At 39.2% G+C, this 20291-nt stretch overlaps 1 protein-coding gene across 2 annotated transcripts in view; it reads left to right on the top strand.

Annotated features, from left to right (window-relative positions):
• RNF38 (ring finger protein 38) overlaps window positions 1-20291 on the top strand; it is a 106163-nt gene that overhangs the window by 6158 nt on the left and 79714 nt on the right. The window contains exon 2 of one of the 2 annotated variants that reach the window (XM_064404703.1): window positions 7683-7767. The exons of the other annotated variant lie outside the window; for it this stretch is intronic. Coding sequence (XP_064260773.1) covers window positions 7719-7767 — 49 coding nt within the window. The 5' untranslated portion in view covers window positions 7683-7718. The remainder of the gene's footprint in view (window positions 1-7682; window positions 7768-20291) is intronic. 2 annotated transcript variants of the gene reach the window in all.

Below are 20291 nucleotides of genomic sequence, written 5' to 3'. Positions count from 1 at the left end.
TTTCAATAAGACAGTGCTGCTTTTCCCCACCTTTGTTTTTCTGGGTTTGTTTGATTTGTTATATTATAACCTTTTTAGTGCCTTTTTTTTTCTTAAGACCTTCTCATTGCATTCTTCTATGCTTCCTCTAAACCTTCCTTTTTTGTGTATATGAAGTATAGGAAAAATGCCTGGCTGTTAGAATTCCTTGCATAAAGAAAAGATCCTCCATTCTTGATAGGAAAAATAGTCCTATTCTTGTGTTTTGATGACTTAAAATAAAGCTTCCTTCAGGAAGTTGGTTGATGTATAATGTAGGGCAAAGAATGCATACCTCACTTAAGAAAGATGCAGGAAGTTTTTTAAATAGTAAGCCACAGCTATTTTCACAACTATTTTAAGCAAGCATGATATTGAGCTTCTGAAATGCACACACATGCTCCTAATGTTCATTCTGAAGACATTCTTCTTTAGATTTTCTCAGTGGAGAGCCCGGCATCCCAGCTCTAAGCTCCTGAGTTGCTGTTCCAGTTATCCCTGGCACTGTGTTTAGATTGAGTCTCTGCATCATTCCTCTCATGCAAGCCCTTTGCCACCACAGTGTATGAAGAAGTAACATCTGCTATCAGTCTCAGGGTGGGAAAATGTGTCAAGATGTTTCTTTAATGTCTTTTGTAATGACTGGGGTTCTGCATCCCGACAGTCTGTGTTTCTTGCTGCATTGTCTGGCAGCTGGTGTGGTTTTCTTGACCATGGGCTGTTATAATAACTAGCCTTCATTGTAGTATTTCAAAGCTCACATCTCTAAGCATTTGGGCTTGGTCACCAGCTTCTGGGACAATCCCAAATGGGAAATTAAAATATTAAAGGAAACGTACTCTAGCATTTCAATTACAAAAACCAAACTAAACCCGAACTCCCCCAAACAACAAGAAGATAATTCCAGCAAAATAACCCCTTGCCCAGCAACCCCTTGAAAAACTTATAGTCATTAAATGAGTTTCTGTTCTTCTGTGTAAGATACCCACAACTGTAGCACAAGGGTGTGCAGCCAGTATCAGTAAAGAATATTGCTTAAACCTTTAGAGGGTATTTATGATTGTTTCTGATATCCTTTATGAATAGTGGAATTGGATTTCCTCCTGTAATACTACCAATCTCTACTTACCAAAAAAAAGTTATTTGTGCTTGTGCACATTTTCCTGGAAGGAGGGTACAAGGAAGGTAGTGATGTTATAAATTTTCTGCCAGCTTGTGGAGGAGTAAAGTATGGATTCTGTGAATCTTATTAAAATACTTCATAATCTGCATGCCTGGAAGATTCCCTGTTAGGAAGAGTCCCTTTAAATAGTCTAAAAATTGCTAAAAGCCATGCACTGTGTTTGTTTGCATGACTTCTAGTTGTGCAAGAGCCCAAGGAATGGCTATTAAACCACTGAAGTATGGCTAGAAACATTAGCTGTGTGTATAGAACAGTTGAGTCTGTTGGAGAGTACTTGGAACAGCTCCTGTGCCACGTGATTGAACCTGCACCATGGAACAGCAACATATAGTTTGGAAACTTTTCCTGCCTGTTTTTTCAGCACAGCTGAAAGTTATCTCCACTTTATCTTTTGCTGCTTGGCACATAAAGTATATTCAGGTTCTGAAGTGAAAATATTGGAGATCTGTGTTTACTCTCTGCTTGGGTTCTTGCTCTGTGAGGTTTTGGCTTTTAGGCACATGGATACTTCTGCTTTCATTAAGAGCCTGTGCAAATGTTTGTGGGATCTGGATTGTGGTGGATTTTTTTTTTCTCTCTACCTACAAGTCAACAGTCTGAAGTGATATTTTGAATTTCCATTAAAAATGTGTTTATCTGCTTTTTTAGTGTGTGCAGGCTCTCTGTATATATCTTTTCCATGGCATCACTTTTTTCCTGTTTATATGTTGAAATGGCCCAAAGCCAAGCAGAGTAAGCAGTAGTTTTTGGAAAGAATTATCATGCAGATTTAGTAGTAGGATATTGAGCCTTTTGGCACAGAAACCCTGTGAGTGTGTAATCGTTGTGGTTTGTGTGTGTTTTTGAGCAAGTTTACATAAAGTGTTTATAATATGATCTGAAAACCACTTCTGCAGCTTATTTTGGAGGCTGGGTACAGGTTAGACTTCTGAGCTGTTTCAGAAATGCATTTTGATTTTTGGAGGCTTGGAAGTGAGAGCTTTTAGCCACCGGTGTGACAAGTGTCTTCAAACTTAAGAAATATGTGATTGTGCTTGTAAAGATGTGCAAACTGAGGTACATACTGCAGGGACATATTTAAAGAAAGTGAGAGTCAAGATGTATTTGATGTTGTTCGTCACAAGGGCCTGTTGAGTTGGACTGAAAAAGTGAATGAGGTAGAAAAATACTCTTTTCTTTATTAGAACTTAATTTAATTTTTATAATAGTGTCAGTCTCTTGAGCCCATAGAGTATTGGCTCACTGCTTTTGAGTATTGGTATCACTGCTTTTATGCAATGAGATACCAGAAAATATGACTAATGAAGAATTTGAACATGGAAGAAAAATAACTTAAAGGATTTGTTACATTTTGGCAGCTTTTCATTTTATGAGGCATTCTGAACATGAAGGATTAGGGAAAAGCTATGAATGTGGTAAATATGGTAAAAATTATTGGCTGGGTAGCACCCAGCCAATAATAGCAGTAGCAGCTCCTGACCTAGTGGAGCTTGCTTGCTCAAGGGCAGCAAGCTGATGTAGGGGCTGGAGCTTGGGACCTGTGAGGAGAGGTAGAGGACTCTTAAGATTGCACAGCATGGTTGAAGAGATGGCCCAGGGGAGATCCCATCTGAGAGATCCCAATGGCCCGTGGTCTCCTTTTACGGCAGATGAAGAAAAGATAGTGCCAGACTTTTGCATGCTGGTAAGGCGAGTCACTGGGAATAGGGCTCAGACAGAAATATCTAAATATTTGGCAGATAATTTAGAATCCTTCTTCCCTCTGAGGCAGAGAACTGCGGACATTATGGACCTTACAACTTTGGAGAGATTCAGAACTTAGCCAACAAGGCACTGCTCTAAATTGGTGTGGTCTGAGCAAGGGGATTGCATTATCGGAGTATCCAGCAGTCTCTTGCAGCCTGAAAAACTTTCTGTTACTGTGTAGTGAGCATGTTATCTTTAGCTTGGGGATGCCTGCTTCAGGCATTGCAAGTAGAGAAAGAGCAGCAATTTGGGACTGGTTTAGTTGCACACGATCAGAAATGATGGTGAGAACTCTGTTTCAGCACACAAGTGTCACCTCAGTCTTGTGAGACTGCTTTTTTTTCAACCTTAATTTTTTCACACACTTCCTCCCCACACACCCAAAAGTACCTTTTGTTATGGGTATTCAATGTATAAATGCTCCTGGGTAAAGCATCAGTAGCTCTTTGTATTTAAATCAGAGCTACACTTCTGCCTCATCCCTTCTTCCTAACTTACTTGCTGGTTTATGTACAAACAGTCTGTTTTCATCTGACAGACAAAAATATGCACTTTATTGTTTATTTTTCAGTCCCAGAAGTGTAGGGGATGTTGGGTCCTCTCTTTCCTGTCATACTTGATACATTCTCAGGAAGTGCCAGATAAATTAATTGAGAGATGTGTTCAGCAATGAGAGGGATTTTTTTACAAGCTTGGAGGGTATGTAAAAAATATAAAAATATATTCACTGATGTATTCTTATCCTTTTTTGTTAGTCTTTACCAAACCGGTGTTTGTAATATAACTTTCCTAGTGTATACATTTTCTTTAGTATTTTAGGGGAGAATGGTACAGACAAGAATTTAGTCAATAATATAAAATATGAACACAAGAAAAAGTAGGAAAAGACTGAAAAACCATGGTGTATTACCTCCTCAGGCTGCCTTCCCATGCAAAAGTGAAATGGGCATTCTTAAGTAAAGCTGTCATACTGTTCCCTTAGTCCTGTTTCTCTGTAAATAGCTTCAAACTTGAGGGAGGCTTTTTAGTGTTCTAAAAAAACTTCTAGTAATTCACTGGTTAAGTACCAGATAAATTAGTCTGCTCTCTCAAGCAAACAGCTTGAAGGGATTTGCTGCTGTTTTGTCTGACTTATTGATCTATGGACACAGGTAGCTGTTGGGCAGTTAGTATTTTACTTCTAAACAGCTGCAGTGTATGGTCTCTCTTACAAGGACACAGGAAAAAAAGGAAGATCTTGAGAGCTTGGGAAACCAAAGGAATTGCAGGGAATGGGAATTGTAAGGATTTGGAGGCAAATTGTGTTACTGCAGGAGAAAACATAAAAGTACATAACAAAATTCCACAATGCAGATTTTCATTATTTCTGATGTTCATGTAACAACTGATTTCTTTTGAGGATCACTCTTAAAACATCTATGTGGTAAAACAGAATTTTCAAAGCAAGTGAGTTGTGCATATTGTTATGGACTTGTTTACTGTGAATTATCTGAAGCATCATCTGTATCTCTTGTTTATGGGCTGTGTGGAGGATGTGTAGCAGGTTGGGCAGTGAAGCAAAAGGAGGATGCCATTGTTCTGGAGTTACCGAGTCTTCAGCTAGGTTGGGGCAAAAGTGGTTTTAAAGCATTTTAAAAACAAAGAGTAGTGTCATTTGTTTCATTTGTAGCATTACGTTTCTGCATGATGTCAAGTTTTAGTTTCCTACCAGGTATTTTTGGATGCTGCATTACCGGCTTGAAAAAAATCTATGACTGATGTCATAGAGAGGAAGCTGTTTCTAATAACTTAGTTCTTCTGCACCTTTTTGTTTCTCCATTTTCTGCTGGCTTCGTTTTCAAGGCACCATATCTAGTTATGGCCTTTTATGTCTCTATGGATTTTCAGAATAGGGTTGGTTGTCCAGAAAAGAGATACCTGGATGATTGCCACCGGGAGTGGTTTTAATTTTGATCTTCTAAAGATCTGAAATTTACACAATTTGAAAAACAAATGTTGTCTAAGGTTTATTGCACCTCTTTAAGAGGAAGGTCTAGCATAACCATGAAAGATCTTATGATTGCTATAGAGAGCAGTAGGTGAGAATACTTTAATATTGGTTAGTATGGTTGGTATGACTGTTGAATATCTGCATACTGACATGCTTTGATATTTGTTGTGCAGTGTCTTTGCACTGCTTAGGGATTACCTGTGCTAGAAAGTTATGCTGTGCTAACTCAATCAGTATATCCAAAGGCGCAAGTATGTTTTTTTCAGACATAAAAGGTACTTTGAAATGCTCATTCTGGGAGACTTTGTTCTGTTTTGAGAAGCAGGGTAACTCATCAAAACTACTATTTTGGTCTGATAACCCCATTGTTCTTGGGTTGTAGACACAGTGCATCTGGAGAATTGTGGCTAACAAATACACTTGTGTGTTCTCTTATGTAGACCACCAACTTATAGATGCTTGAAATTTCAAGTTCCTAACAGCTGTGTATGGTACTGAAAATAAATTTTCAGCCATGTTGGGGCCTATGTGGTACCTCTTTGGAGTGTGGGTATCAGCCTCTTCCTTGCAGTCAGTCCATGTGATGAATTGAAGAGGTGATTTCCTATAAAATATTTGTGTTTTTAACCTTTGCCTTGCTGTCTTGGGTTTGCTGCTCCTTGTGTTTAAAAACCTTGTGCACCCCTCAGCTCATTTGAGGAGTCATGCTGGAACGTCCTGGATCATCCTTATGGCTGTCCAGCATTTTCCTTGCTTTTGCTACCTCCCAGGCAGATTAAGCTTGTCTATTTCAAGACTGTTGCTGAAGAAACAAATTTCAAAGTGCAGTGAAAAATCTTTCGTGGTCTGAATTGCATCTCTATGCAGATTATTACCTTCAGCATTCTTGTGACCGCTGAAGCTTTTTACGTTATCATTGGAGCAGTGACATCAAAATGGGAGAGCTATCACAAAGTCTTAAGAGAGGGAAGACCAGGACTTGTGGTTACCTGTTCTCTAGGGCTGCCCAGTGTGCTCAATGAAAAGTACAGCCAGCAGGCTGAGGGTGAAGAATTGTGTCCTGGGAGATACATTTCTGGGGCATGAAAGTGATTCTCAGCACCGGAAACAAAATGCTGTCTTGCTTCAACTGCTTGGATTTCTTGTGAGGATTTTATCCTCACTGCAAAACTGGGCTTAGAACTTTCTTTTTACGGTGTTACCAAGAAACACTTTTGCACATGGAGCAAGCTGCTGTTGTTACGAATTTATTACTTACAAAAGAGGGGGAAGTAGACTTTGGTTGTTGTATATATTACAAAGAAATGTGGCAGTCTGATCTCTAGTTAAATCTGAACTTGCAGAGATTTGCTCTGGTTATAGCATAATTTGTTTTGGAAAAACGTGAGCAGTGAGCGCTTAAATTCTAAATTTACTCACCCAGGCACTGCAGATGTTGCTTTCCAGAAAGCGTTGTGAAACAGAGCAGATGGAGGCAGGTTTGAGGAGCAGATTTGCTCTGTTGCCTTCAGAAGTGTAGACATAATTCTCACCATCAACCACAAATAGTCATGCTTCAGCTTTGCAAATCAAGTATTGTGAGTTAATGTCTGATCTACTGGTCTGTGTTGATTTCACTCTTTATGCTGATGTTTAACAGTCATGTGCTACTGTACTCCGAAATCTGTATTTGTAAAGAGAAGAGCAAGAGAAATTCTTCCAGAAGTCCACTTCAGTACTATAGAGAGGCTATTAGAAATCTTTGTTTTGCTTTGAAGATAACACAGAAGCTGTTGAAATTGAAAAATGTAGTGTGCTGAAACAAAAAACTGATATACCTCAAGTCACAAGGTTGTTACTCATTTGAAGTCTCCTTTACATGTATATTTATGTTGACTATTCTCTATTTTTCCACTTGCTATTACTTTTATTAACATACTGGTGATCTTAAAGAAGTCTTGAGAGTTCAAAACTGGTGATGACTGATATTAAATCCAGTGTCTTAAGTTCTAACCTTCTTTCTTTTGACATGCATACTTTGAGTGTTTGCTTCTAGAGACAAACAGCACATGCATGTGGAAATGCTCACAGACAGACACACAAACTTAGATACCTCATATATATAAACAGTCATCTCTGTATCTCTTAAAAATGTCTGCCACTTGGCAGTGGCCACAGTCCTCTGCTTCTAATTGCCTCAGTGCATTATGTAAGGTATAAAAAAAAGTTTGCTGAAACTGGCTCTATGGTTTCGTAGAATTATGTGTGTTGAATGCATTGGAAACTACAGGGGTTTTTTGTGAAACTTGTCTACACTATGGAGTAGTATAGCTAATGATTGGCTGTTGGGACTGGATGACCCAGCTACTTTGAAACTTCTCTTCCAGTTCTGTACGCTACTTACTGAGATCTTGTCTGCAGCTGAAATATGCTTAAAAGAAAACTGGACTATATATGTATCTTTAAATCTGTGTATATACTTTTTGTGTAAATGTGGGAGCCCTGTGTTCTGGACTGGACAGAGGTATGCCTTTATTAAGAGCAACAGTGGTGGTTTGTTCAGTTGTATAAAAATACCAAAAGAAGACAGTCTCTTAAAATGACCTGGATATAACTGCAGTAACTTATCCTCCTTCTCAAAGTTTTCATGTCAGAGGGGTATTTTGGCTGCTAAGCTGCTAGACAAACAACTGAAAACTGCTGAGCTATGTGGATATGTCACAGGTATTGGCTGACATGCATCTGTGTTGCTGCTTTTGCTTTCAGATGTTACCATGAGTATCAGTTGGAGCACAAGGAGCTATGGTAGTAGGAGTGTTTGGGAGAGCTGGGTCTTGTTTACTTGAGAAAGGTAAGAGTGTGATGGGGTTGTGGGAAGTCCTGATGGAATAGAGTGAGAATGGGTGATAACTAGCCAGGCGAGATCACCCAGGAATGAGATGCTTTACCTTACTAAGTCAAAGAGGATGTCACAAGCTGAGAATTGGCAACTACAGAGAAGGAAATACTAAATTCACATTGCCTCTGTAGCATGTTACTGAATTAGGAGACATGAAGCAAATTCTAGAGTATAGTTCATTTGGGCAGAACATATAAGACAATATGAAAACTAAAGTAAAATTCAGTGGAGAAAGGAGGTTATGTTGTGATAAGTTTGACTGAACACAAGGTGCCCACCAAAGCCACTCTAATCACTCACCTTCCTCATCTGGATGGTGAAGAAAAAGTATGACAGAAGGTTCAGCAGGTATAGTCACAGCAAACCAGACTTGGTTTGGAGAAGTTCATTTAATTAACTGCCAATGAAAAGCCAGAGAAGGATAATGAGAAATAAAAACAAACCTTAAAACATCTTTCACCCACCCCTCCCTTCTTCCCAGGTTCAGCTTCAGCTCCATATTTCTCTTCTCTTCCATCTGAGTGGTTCAGGAAATGAGGGATGGGGGCTGTGGTCAGTTTATCACACTTGTCTCTGCTGCTCCTCCCTCCTCACCTTCTTTCCCTGCTGCAGCGTGAGGTCCCTCCCAACTTCTCTAGTATGAGTCCTTCCCATGGGCTGCAGTTCTTCATGAACTGCCCTAGAATGTCTTCCAGCATGGTTACAGCCTCCTTCAGGCACCTGCTAAGGTGTAGAGTCCTCTGTGGGCTGCAGGTGATCCCTGCTGCACCATGGATCTCAGTGGGCTGCAGAGGGATAGCTTGCCTCATCATAGTCTTCAGCAGAAGAATTTTTGCTCCAGTGCCTGGAGCAGAATTTTCACTGACCTTGAGGTCTGCTTTGCTGCTGTTGTGCAGCAGTTTTTCCCCTTCTTAAGTAAGCACTCTTAGAGATGAAGTCACCATCACCGATGGGCTTGGCCTTGGCCACTGGTGGTTCTGTTTTGGAGCTGGCTGCACTGGCTCTTGTACATAGAGGAAGCTTCTGACATCTGCTGACAGAGGTTATCCCTGTAGCTGGCCACCAAAACCTTGCCACACAAGGTGGTCTGAAGAAATTCTCTAATTATACATATAAGTAACCAGTGCTGACAAACACTGCCTGCATGTGTGTGTTATCTGACTTTTGTCTACACAAAAGATTTTGATGTCATGACTTTGTCACAGCTCCAAGACAGTTGCTTGAGGAAGGAAGCACAACTTCTTTCATAGGTGTCCTGGAGCAAGATGAATTGTATGATGAATTGGGTGAAAAAGCTAATGCAGGGAAGTAGAGTGAATTCATCATGTTGTATTTTCTGGTTTGTGATTGCTTATGACGTAGAGAGTTTCAGCTGTAGAACTTTGTAGAAAAGTTCTACAGCTGAAAAGGGTAGTTTAGTTGACCCTAAAGGCAGGATTTTCTGGGTTTCACATCCTATACCTTGGATTTAAAATTGAAAGCGAACTTCATTGCAGCCATTATATTGAAGAAAGAAGTATAAATATACAGAAGGAGCTAGATAAAGGCTATGAATCCTACTACATTACTTGCTTGTCAGAAATAAAGATGCTCTTTGTACTTGTGAGTTTGCCATTGGGGAAAGGTCTAGAATTATTAAAAAAATAAAATAATGAAATTCCAATTGAAATGCTAAACCAGAACTTTTGATGTAGATAGAGTTTTGTGTATCATGTCTTTTGCTTAGCTTTTTGGGGATTTCAAGTTTTCAACTTAACCTTGGAAGCTTTCAGAAAATTGTGGGGGCTTTGTAGTAGTGTGTTTATGTGTGGGGTTTTGTTTGTTTGTTTTGTTTAGGGGTTTTTTGTGTGTGTCTGTGTTGGTTCCCCCTTCCCCCCATCAGAGAGAAAGCAACTGCAGAATTAACAAAGCTGCAGAAATAATCCAGCTATATAAATGGAATGGAAACAGTAATGTTCAGACTAATCTGTGATTTTCAGTAAAATCTACTTATGACTGACCTTCTGCTTTGCCATTTTATTGAAATTTCTGCACTTCTGTTGTCTTTGTAAATCTGGTACCTAGATTTTTGATCATGTTTTTGCAAAGATGTATTATGTCTATCTAATACCCATCTTCTGGTAAAATGTCAGTGGCTGTGATGTTCAGAGTAAACTTTAGAAAGCAGTCACATCCATCACAAGAATGGATGGAGCTTCAATAACATATTTTCATGTAAGGACAGAGGTCAGCAAGGTTGTTGACAGGAATAGAGAGTAATAAACTTTACTCAGCAGTGAAACCATGTTTCTGGAAGAGTGCATGGATTTATGAGTAAGGAGAAAAGGGAAATGACTTCTGTCCTAGTGCTTGTAAGGAAGTGCTCCTTTCCAAGTAGCACTTGGTTTGCATACCAAGAAAAAACGTATTTGAAAGCATCAGCTGGTGTTGCTGTAGCTGACCCATCTAGTATTTTGTACTGTGGTGAAAACATGCCCATTTCTAGCCTTTCCAAAGTGATCAAAGACATCTGTATTGTTTGAAGAAAATTTTTTGATTTGTGTTTGAAGGGATCCGTTTTTCACTGGAATGAGTAGGTATGGGGCTTTTTCAGGAGCTCATAGGTAGAGTGTCCCTCTATGGAGCTTTCACCGTGATGATGTGCAGTCTCTTTAAAGAACACCATCTGAATCTATTGTGAGAAGTGCTTCAGTGTTTCTTTTCAGTGTGATATCTGTGTGTGATACTGTGGATCTTTGGGACAAAACAAAGGAAGAAGGTGAAATCAAGACATGTGCAAGAGCTGGTTTGGTTTGTGGTAGTTTTTTGAGTGTTAGGTTAGCATTGGGTGCTTCAGGGAGATAAGGACAGCCTTGGTCTTTTCAGAGTTCATAAAGCATTTGGCTTGTGCATGTATGTTTTCTCTACTTCATGTTACCAAGCTCTGAATCAGGCATCTACCCTTTTATTAGCTATGTAGATTCAATATAAGGAATATCCCAAAAACTGTGTTTCTAGGATAATAGCCTCATGTATTCTTAAGGTCCATCTAGGAATAGCAGAAGTAACTGCACATTACCACCTGGCTTCTGACCACTGTACTCCTGAAATGAATGAATGTACTGCTACAATTTAACACTAGAAGTAGATGTTAACTGAGGTAAACGACCTGTCCAGGTTCACTGGATGTTCTTACAGATACATACCTACAGTATGTAGGAAATCTGGAAGTGTTTCCCTCATTGGTAGTGTTGCTCTAACATGTAATCAAGAAAAGAAAGCAAAGAGATTGCAACCACTTTTTTTCTGCCTGTGTAGTAACTTTCAGGTGGTATTTGTTTCCTCCTTTTATCATCCATTGTACCTACTGCAATCCGTTTTGATACTCTTTAGGATATACACAGTAAACACAAGTGAGTGCTTTGTAAAAGTAAATAAATAGTGATGGCATTGATTTTTAAAATTTTCTGTAAAAAATTCACCATGTGGAAATAATGATAGAGATAGCATCAGTGATGAAGGTATATATACCTGGGAACTTGGGAGGAAGAGAAAAAGAGAGTAAACTTGTTTTTTCAGGAAGAAAAGTATTTTTTCTGTTGAATACAGTTTTACAGTAGTGTAAAGTGACTGAAAAATTTGACACACACAAAGGCCTCAATGTGCAGATATTTCTTTGAACTTTACCTTCATTTACATGATTCAGATTGTTCTTGAATCAAAGAAAATAGCTTATGCACTCTGTAACTGCAATTTTGAGTAGTCCTCACAAATCAGGGGACTGAAGCTAGAGACCTCTCACTCTGAGGTACTGATCCTTCCTGCCTGACCCCAAATAATATTGCAAAGCATACGCTTGCAGGCTGGTAAATGCCAGCCTCGTCTACTGAATGTAGTTTTTATCTGACTCTGCTATATGGTATGCTCACGCAGCCCCAGTACTTTCCCCCTTTACAGTAATAGTGCAGGGTTGTTGCTTTTTGTCTGGTACTTGATATGAACAAGCAAATACAATGTAAACCATGTACAAGACATATAATGAATATCAGACAGCTTTTCTTTCATATCAAGTGAAAAGCAGAAAACCTGAATTGCCCTTATCACCCAGAAACATGTTATCATTTCACAGAAATGTATTAACCCTGTCATATGGAGCTAAGTGTTTGACTGCACTTCCTCCCCCAGATGAACTGTTCATTAAAAACATTTTTGCATCATGGTTATTTTCAACTTATTCGTTCTCATAAGCTTTTTAGTATGGTTGACATTTTTTGAAACAGTTTCCTGTAAAAACTTAGCGAGTTTCCCACAATAAGGTGTTGCTTCTGTTATGAAAATAATGTAGGCACATTGGCAGTTAGACAAGTGAGGATCTGTGTCTAGAAATCCAGAGCATAGCTTAGTCATCTGATTCTAGGAGAAATAACATTAAATTAAATGGTTTATTGAGGCAAACTACTGGTACTTGAATTCTATCATCTGAATTGTGCTTTTCTCTCTCAAAGTGTCTCTTGAAAGAAGATCTGGACCTAGGTCTATTAGGAGCATTAAGCAAGGCTTTCAATTTTCTGAGAGATTGTATTGAGAGCACTTACTTCAATTGCTGCTCTGTGCTGGACTATCTTGAAAGGATATTTTGAAGATGTTATAACATCCCACTATTAGAAGAAGTAGAAATATTCTAGTTTTAGACAGGTTGAGCTTGTGTCTGGCAGGAGCTCTCTCCAGTTCCATTTTTCCCACTGTTAAGTCTTGGCCACACATACCTTTGTTGATTTCCTTGATACTCAGAGCCTCATTCCTAATACTGTTTCCCAGTGTTCCAACTTGTCTTACCATCCATCACCTCTGGGTGTCTTGAGGAAGAAGAGAAACAAAACCATAATTTCCTTCAGAAATTCTTATCTTTTGACTTCTGTAGCTCTAATGTTATCTGCTATTCTTCCCTCTGATTTCATTCCCCAGGTACCTGAGTCCAGAAGGGTCTGTCACATGCTAAGTGTTGAGCTATCTAAAGAAATTTAGCCTTCCCTAAGTGCTTGTATACTGCTAGAAATTGACAGCTCATGCTTGGTCATGTTCCAGGAAAATCAGAGGGTTGGTATTGGGCTTCTGAACCAGGAAACAACATGACATGCTTTTTTCTTCATGGTGCAGAATCCTTTTACTTACATTCTTGTTGTGCTTGGAGAGGCAGCAAAGTGCTGCAAACAGATGGTGCAGAAAAGAAAAGCTGTAATGAAGCAGACTGCTTTTACAGTGAGGAGAAAGTTTCATATAGATTTTATCTGAGCTGGCGTCAGGAATGTTCTTTTGCCCTGTTTGGGCACTTACTAGTCTTGTAGGAACTACTAGGGCTGTGATCAACTGCCTGTCCCCAGTAACCACACAATGTCTCCTGAAAAGGACTGCTGTCAGTCTTGATAGTGCCCAGTTCTGTCTTGCAGCTTTACTGATACCACCACCATACTTCAGTACACAAAGTACTGAAGACTTCCAAAACCTGGAAGCTGTCTACAGCTGGACTTAGAAGTCTGAAGGGGGGGGGCTTAGGACTGGCTTAGGACTGGCTAGTCCTAAGCCAGTATCTGACAAATACAAGCTGATTGTACCTGTCCCACCATATTACCAAGCTTCAAGAAGTTCTGGTCAGGACTTCCAGAGGGGGAAGTTTCTACCTGGCATATTGTGTTCAGTGGGCTGGACTTCTTTTGAGGCACAGTGAGTGTTCTTCATCAATGTTCTTTTTGGCAGTATTGTACTCATTTAGGCAATTTAAAAGCTGAACAGTCCAGGTCTGTGTGCTGTCTTCTTGCTTTTCCCCACAACCATCTATTTAATCAGTGTTCTCTAAGTATTTACAGGTTCTTAAGGGGACTACAGAAGGGGAGAAGGCAAAAGGAAGGTTTTTGTCCGCAAGTGTAGCTGGAATGAGCTTTCTCCTTGCGTGGACTCCTTTGTAGTTACTGGCACTGAATTTCATCAGTCACTTTATTTGCTCCTCACTTGCTATTGTAAAAATACTGTCATAATTTTGTTGTATATTTTTCTTCTATTTGACCCCAGGTTGTGCCTGTTGCTGATTTAATAGACTAGGAAATGAGGATTGCTTTGAAATGGATTGCTTTGAAACTCTGAAGGCCTGCCTTGTCCATTAATTGCAGAACCATGTTAAACAGATAAGGATAAACACCCCTTAGCTGAACAATTCTGGCCACACTTAATCAAACATATTTGTCTGTCTGTGGAACTGGCTGGGTCGTGTCTTCCACATTTACTTTACTAGCACTCTGGTGCTCTGCTTGCTCCTGAATAGAGCATGTCCTGAGGATATTCTGGAAATGTGGAGGCTGTGCCCTGGCAATGGGAACAAAGGTTGCACAGAGTAACTCCCTCTGATTTCAATAATGATTTTGTCTTCTTGCTCCTCCTTTCATCTCCTTGAAGGTATTATTTTGGCCCTCTCCCTGCTTTTACTTATGAAGTTACTTAAATGCTTTTCCCTCTGTAAAATGGTAAGTTACTGGGTCAACAACCTTGATTTTTAATTGCTGTGAATAATTGGGAAGCTTTTATAGTAACCCATCACTGTTTCTTCAAGATGACTTCGCGAATCTCCTGATATCTCCATCCTCTGCTTTCTGGGAATGTGTTCACTCCACATTCCTCTGCTGGGATTGCCTTTTTTCCATGTCATTCCTAAGAGATATCTTAATAGAAAATCTTGCTGTTAGGCCAGTGCATAAAGCTGCAATTGCACTAGAGTGGGATGGAGTTTGGAAGATCTTACAAAACCCCCACAAATCTAGCAGTTTTTTTTAAGGAGTGCTTCCAGCTGTTTACTGTATTCCAATTCAAGATTGTGTTTTTGCGCCTGCTTGAGAAGTTCTGGGTTCTGTCCACTAGCTAAATCAACTTGTTGCTTCCTTGAAATTAGTAGTACCAAAAAGTATGCCTCATGTCTGCTATGTTTGTGTTCTAATCAGGGAACAAAAGCCATGTGGTAATTACATTGCAGGGTAAATTACAGGTTAAATTTCTTAATTTACAGCTAAATTAATCTTAATTTAGTAAGATTTGAGCAATGCAATTGAGGAAAAATCTGAATATAACTGACTACTAGTAGTATTGCTACTACTACTAGTTACTAGTAATTAGTAATACTGCTAACTGGTAGTAGTACACCTAGGACAGTCTCCCTGTTCTTGAAGTCTGTTTTTCAGGGGCTAAGTAAACTATGTTCTGAAAATGTTCCTGTAAATACATGGACTTGTCATTGAGGTAGTGTCACAAAAGAAGAATGGACTAAGCTCGTATGGGCTTTTGCAGTAGTCCAAATGCTGGAGGCAGTATTTATATCTTGCATCTGCAGTTGAGCTGGTGGGAAGAGAAAAGGCAGAAGGATTTGCCCTAGGGAGTTGCTGTACTTCATGTGCCAGCCATGTCCTTCATGTTTTCCAAATAAGCTTAGACTGGAGTTACAGGCTTTCTGATACATAGCATCTGCTTGCTGGCCAACTTAAGAAACAAGTGAATATATGAGTCTTCTGATGGATGAGGAAGCTGAAGTGTCTCTGGTTAGCATTGACACTTTCAATTTAAAAAAACTTTTTGGTGAGATATACATTGTCATTAGCATGCTAGTTGGTCTAGATTATTGGCTAGACATTTAACTTAATGTTGTCAGTCTTGTATTATTTGGCAGTATGCCTCAGGTACAAAGGAGGATGAGTGAAATAAATTTTTAAAACTGCTGCAGTGAGAGAAATGGATGTTTTGATATTTCTGTACAATGGTATAGCAGATCTAGTCATAGAAGCAAAGAATTGTTGCACATTCGGGGTTAAGAGAGAAGGAAAAATGAACAGTTAAAGCAATTATGTGTGATACTGAACCATGTGTGCTTAAAGGATGAGCTTCCAAGAGCACTCAAAAAACTTGTGTTGTGTGGTTTAATTTCAGCTATGGCCATGAAAAGAGGATAACTTTCCTGGTTCTCCATTCTGAGTTAGAAAATAGTGTTTGATGATCACAGTTCAGCTCCTCAGTATTCAGGCAGCTACCTGAAGTTTTTCTACTGCTGTTTTTCTCCTGTGAGCAACATGTGCAGCTTCTTGTCCCTGTAAAGTCTCAAGTTTTAAAACGTCTTCTGTAAATTAGGAAATGGCAGGTTAAATATTCTGATTTGTGATTATCCCAAAAATTACTGTGATATTTGTTATGTAATATTGAACAATGTACTTCTATGATATCTGTTTCATGTGAGATACACTTAGTGCTTTTTCCAGTTTTTCCTGTGTGAAAGCTCATTCTGGGTAACTTCTTTTAGAAGTTTTGCAAAATTGCCCTCCTTACCTTACATTATGCCCCTTGACCTTTTGCCTTTTCTTTCATCGTATCTTTGCTGTAGTCTGCAGAGATACTCTTCCTTGTCTGATCACTGACTTTCACACTATTATGTAAACCTATGACTTCACGTTTTTAGATTTAAGTGTTGTGTCCTTTAGTTACCTCTTCTCTAAGTTAAAACATACTGGCCTGTTTATGATCTCTTCATGTCCCGATCATTCTTGCTCCATGCCAGTGTGCTGTCTGCTGGCTTTGTGCATAACCTTTGATTCTTGCTGCTCTGCATCTGCCTCCTTTACAAATTCAGCTCTCCTGTAATCTTCACACCTCAGTCACTGAAAGCTGGGGAAGGAGAGAAGTATATTAATATGGAACTAAAATATTCTGTAAGCATGTTGCTGTTACCAGCTTACTCTGTCCCAACCTTTTAAGCCTTGCTCTGGCATCACCTTTGTAGCCTCCTAATGAATATGGTAAACTGTTGCCCTAGCTTCAGGTAGTAGACTTTGTCTAGCTTAGGTATGCTGCACTGAACACTAAGCAAATAACCCGTTACAAAAACAAATGCTCATCCCTGTACCTTGATAATTAGCTTCATTAAGTGTGCAGTTTTTTCATGTGGGGAGTGATTCAGAAAGCATATTAATTCTGGAAAGATTGTACAGTTGGATTCCCTGTGTTCATTTCTGTATCAAATATCATCATTTGCAGGGTAAAAGACTGTCCTGACTGTAAGCAAAATTCACATTGTACTTAAAACATCTTTAAATTCTTTCCTCATTTTGCCTAGTAATAAATAGTGATGGCTGGGTCTCTGTCGCTTACATGTCACCTTGTCTCCATCTCTCTGGGTGCCTCCCAGTGAACCCCAGCCAGCCCCGGGTTGGCAGACAGCGAGGGGGGGACACGCTCTGGTGCCCCGAGGGTACTGAGGGCAGCTGGGCTAGTCGCCTTTGCATCAGAGGAGACACTGGAGACATCGGTAGAGGATAAAGGCTGAATCTCAGCAGGGAGCCGATCCAAGGTTTATTCGGAGCTCCTCAGGAGCCCCACACCTCAGTGATATGCCTTGCTCAGAGTACAACAAAAGGAATCTCAAGATTACATTTAAAGGTGGGGGAGGAAACCGAAGGTAGATACATTTGTTGGCCAATAAAGACCCTCCAGAGATGGAACCTTAGGGATGGACATTTGGGATAGCGTATAAAATAATACTTGGGGGCTGACCCCTGGCCTCGGACTAATCACTCAACGACTTTGACCGAAAGTTCTGGATAGAGAGGATGGGATGTTGAGTGACTGACAGAGAGCCAGGGCGGGGATTTGGGGATGATCTCAACACAGGAGAATGATTACACAGGTAGAGGGAGGGGGTGCAGAAAAGGGTACACCATTTGGGGAAAATAAGGGGATACAAAACCAAAACTATTACAAAGTATAAAAGCACACTACACCATCACCTCACAACAAAGTTTTGACAATCTGAGCTAGCAATCAATATGTGCAATAAATAGCACTCGACTTCCTTCTTTGAGCACTGCTGAAACTTAATCTTTTGTCATCTTTCAGCATATGGTATCTTCAGGTTTTCTCTTTGAAGTTAATCAGACTTTTAAGTTCACGAGAAACAGAATCTTTGATGCAAGAGTCCATCAATATATATAGTTGATTTTTTGGAAGAGAAGTATTTTTGTTCAAGGAACTTAATTTGCGTATTTCCAGTAGATAGTCCTCAGTTTTGATCACTGTATTGTATTACAGCTTTTTCAGATGAGAGCACAGATAGTGAACAGTATGGTAATGAATTTCCTTAATACGAATAAATTGTGCCATGGGCTTTATTGCTCTGCTGTAAGAGCATTTGGATAAGTACGTAAATTCTGTGTTTACAATAATTACAGCTTTGGCATTACATTCAGTTTGTTTTGTAGTCAGTTATGTAGCGTCTTCTACTTGGTAACTGTGCTGCTCTTACTTAAACTTCACAGAAAAGAGCAAGCTGAAAAAAGGAAGCATTGGAAGCAGTGGAAGGCTTTTAAAAGGTTTTCAGGTTCTAATGAACTATTGTTGTTCAAGGTTTGTAGCTGTTCCTATTTCTTGTCACGTACATGCCAGAAGTAATTGATTCTGCATTGTTAAAATGGTGGATTTAGAACTTTTACTCACAAGTTTCTCCCAAATTGTGCCTTTTTTAGGAGGAAGAAAGAGTTAAGGCATAGTCATTTCTAGTTCTTGCATTGAACTTTTCCAAGTTAGATTTTAAATTGAGCATGTTTTCTAAATTTATGGCTTTTGATTGTCTGAACGTGTGTAGTTGGGGAGCTAACTGTTCTTTTACTGTACATTTCTTTTCCTCTGGTATACTACCTCCTACTGAGGATAAAAATGCCTTTGTATATGTTGATGTTGCAACTCAGAAGGTTGCAAATGCACATTGGGAAAAAAAAAAGAATTAATGGATTTTCTTCCTTGTTCTCCAAATAGTCAGGCAGCAGTATGATTTTATAATATAATTTTATTTGGCCTCAATATATTCTTGCCCAAAATCAAGTGGACAATATATGATGTTCTTGCATCCTCATTTGTGGGTTGCATGCTGTTGAAAAAGTGGCAAAACAGCTGAAATTTAAAGGAAAAAGTAGTAGCTGTGTTCCCTTCTGTTATGACAACTCTGGTTGTGGGATTGAGGATTAGAGGCAGTGAGCACAAACTGGGGCATAGGAGCTTCCTTCTGAACATCAGGAAACGGACAGAGGGACTGCATTTTGGCACAAGTTGCCCAGGGACATTTTGGAATCTCCCATGTTGGAATTACTCATCCGGACATTGTGCTGATCAACCTGCTCTGGGTAGTCCAGCTTGAGCAAGGAAGTTGGACAGGATGACTGCCTCCAGTGGTCCCTTCCATTTCCAGCCTCAGCTATTCTGTGATTCTTTGTCATCTTCACAGCAGACTTGTTTCCATAGTAATCACCAGTGATTATTTCTTCCACATTAAAAAAGCTGTCAAAATTTTTCTCTGAAGCATGAAATGGGAAGTTCCTACCTCCATAAAATGTTATCTTTCTTCCAGAAGTGCTTTCTTTCCAAATACTTGGAAGTGGCTTTTGGGGCCTTTCAAATTAAAACATTTTACCAGAAATTGATTTATACTAACTTCAGAAGGTAAAAATCAAATATTTGTTAAGTGTTAGCTGTGGGCTGTAAATGAAAGTCAGTTTAGGTAGAGTATCCCAGCTTCTGTATTGGAGAAGGCATCTTCCCATAGGAAACTCTTTGGAGGAGAGGGACATCTTAAGCAAGTACATATTTATGCTAAAGCATTTGTATCTCAGTAATATATTTGGTAAATCTAAACTTTAATTTTTTTTTTAATGTCAACTCTTGCTCTAATTTTGAACTTAAATAAGAATTGACAGCTTTTCAGAGACCAGAAATACTGTTTTCTGACTGTGTTTTGTAACATACCAGATAAATTTTATGAAGGAAGGTGAGAGGTATTCTTTGACTGAATGGTTTTGATTTGAATTTGTTGTCCTGTTCATAACTTTTCATGTTGCTGAGAAGCATAAGCCCTTGAAAGCTTTGTCAGTAAGCAAGTGTAGTCTAACTTGTAAACCACTGAGAAAATTCCCACTTTGTGAAGAGAAAAGAAGTGACACAAGGTTTCATACAGTGAGAGTGAGAACTACTTCTCTGGGAGAACAACAGCCCTCCAAGCAACTCTTTTTTGCTGGCTCGACAAAACCCCCAAAACAATAACCCAAACAAAACAAACAAAAACACAAACAAGCAAAAAACCCCAACAAAAGACGCCCAAACAAAGAAAAATCCCACAAAACAAATCAACTGGCTTTATTGCAGAAACATCTTATTATGACAGTCTTTTTGAGGGCAAGATCATATGCTTGTTTTCCCATTGAGATGATAGGTCTTAAAACTCTTTAGTTTTATGTGTGGATGAAAGAAGATTTTAGGAAAGAAGAAAAAAAGCAGTTATTTGAAAAATGAGGTATTTCTTGTGAATCTATAAAGTGAAAATCCATGTTCTGCCTCTGGAGTGCCAAACAGATGAGGTGGTCCAATCAAGGCACACATTCAGATGTGTCAGCAGTAAAAATTGCTGATAATTGAAAATCTGTTCATGT

The sequence above is a fragment of the Passer domesticus genome, chromosome Z, assembly GCF_036417665.1.
Source record: "Passer domesticus isolate bPasDom1 chromosome Z, bPasDom1.hap1, whole genome shotgun sequence".
Taxonomy (NCBI): Eukaryota; Metazoa; Chordata; class Aves; order Passeriformes; family Passeridae; genus Passer; species Passer domesticus.
This window is presented reverse-complemented; position numbering and strand designations above follow the sequence as displayed.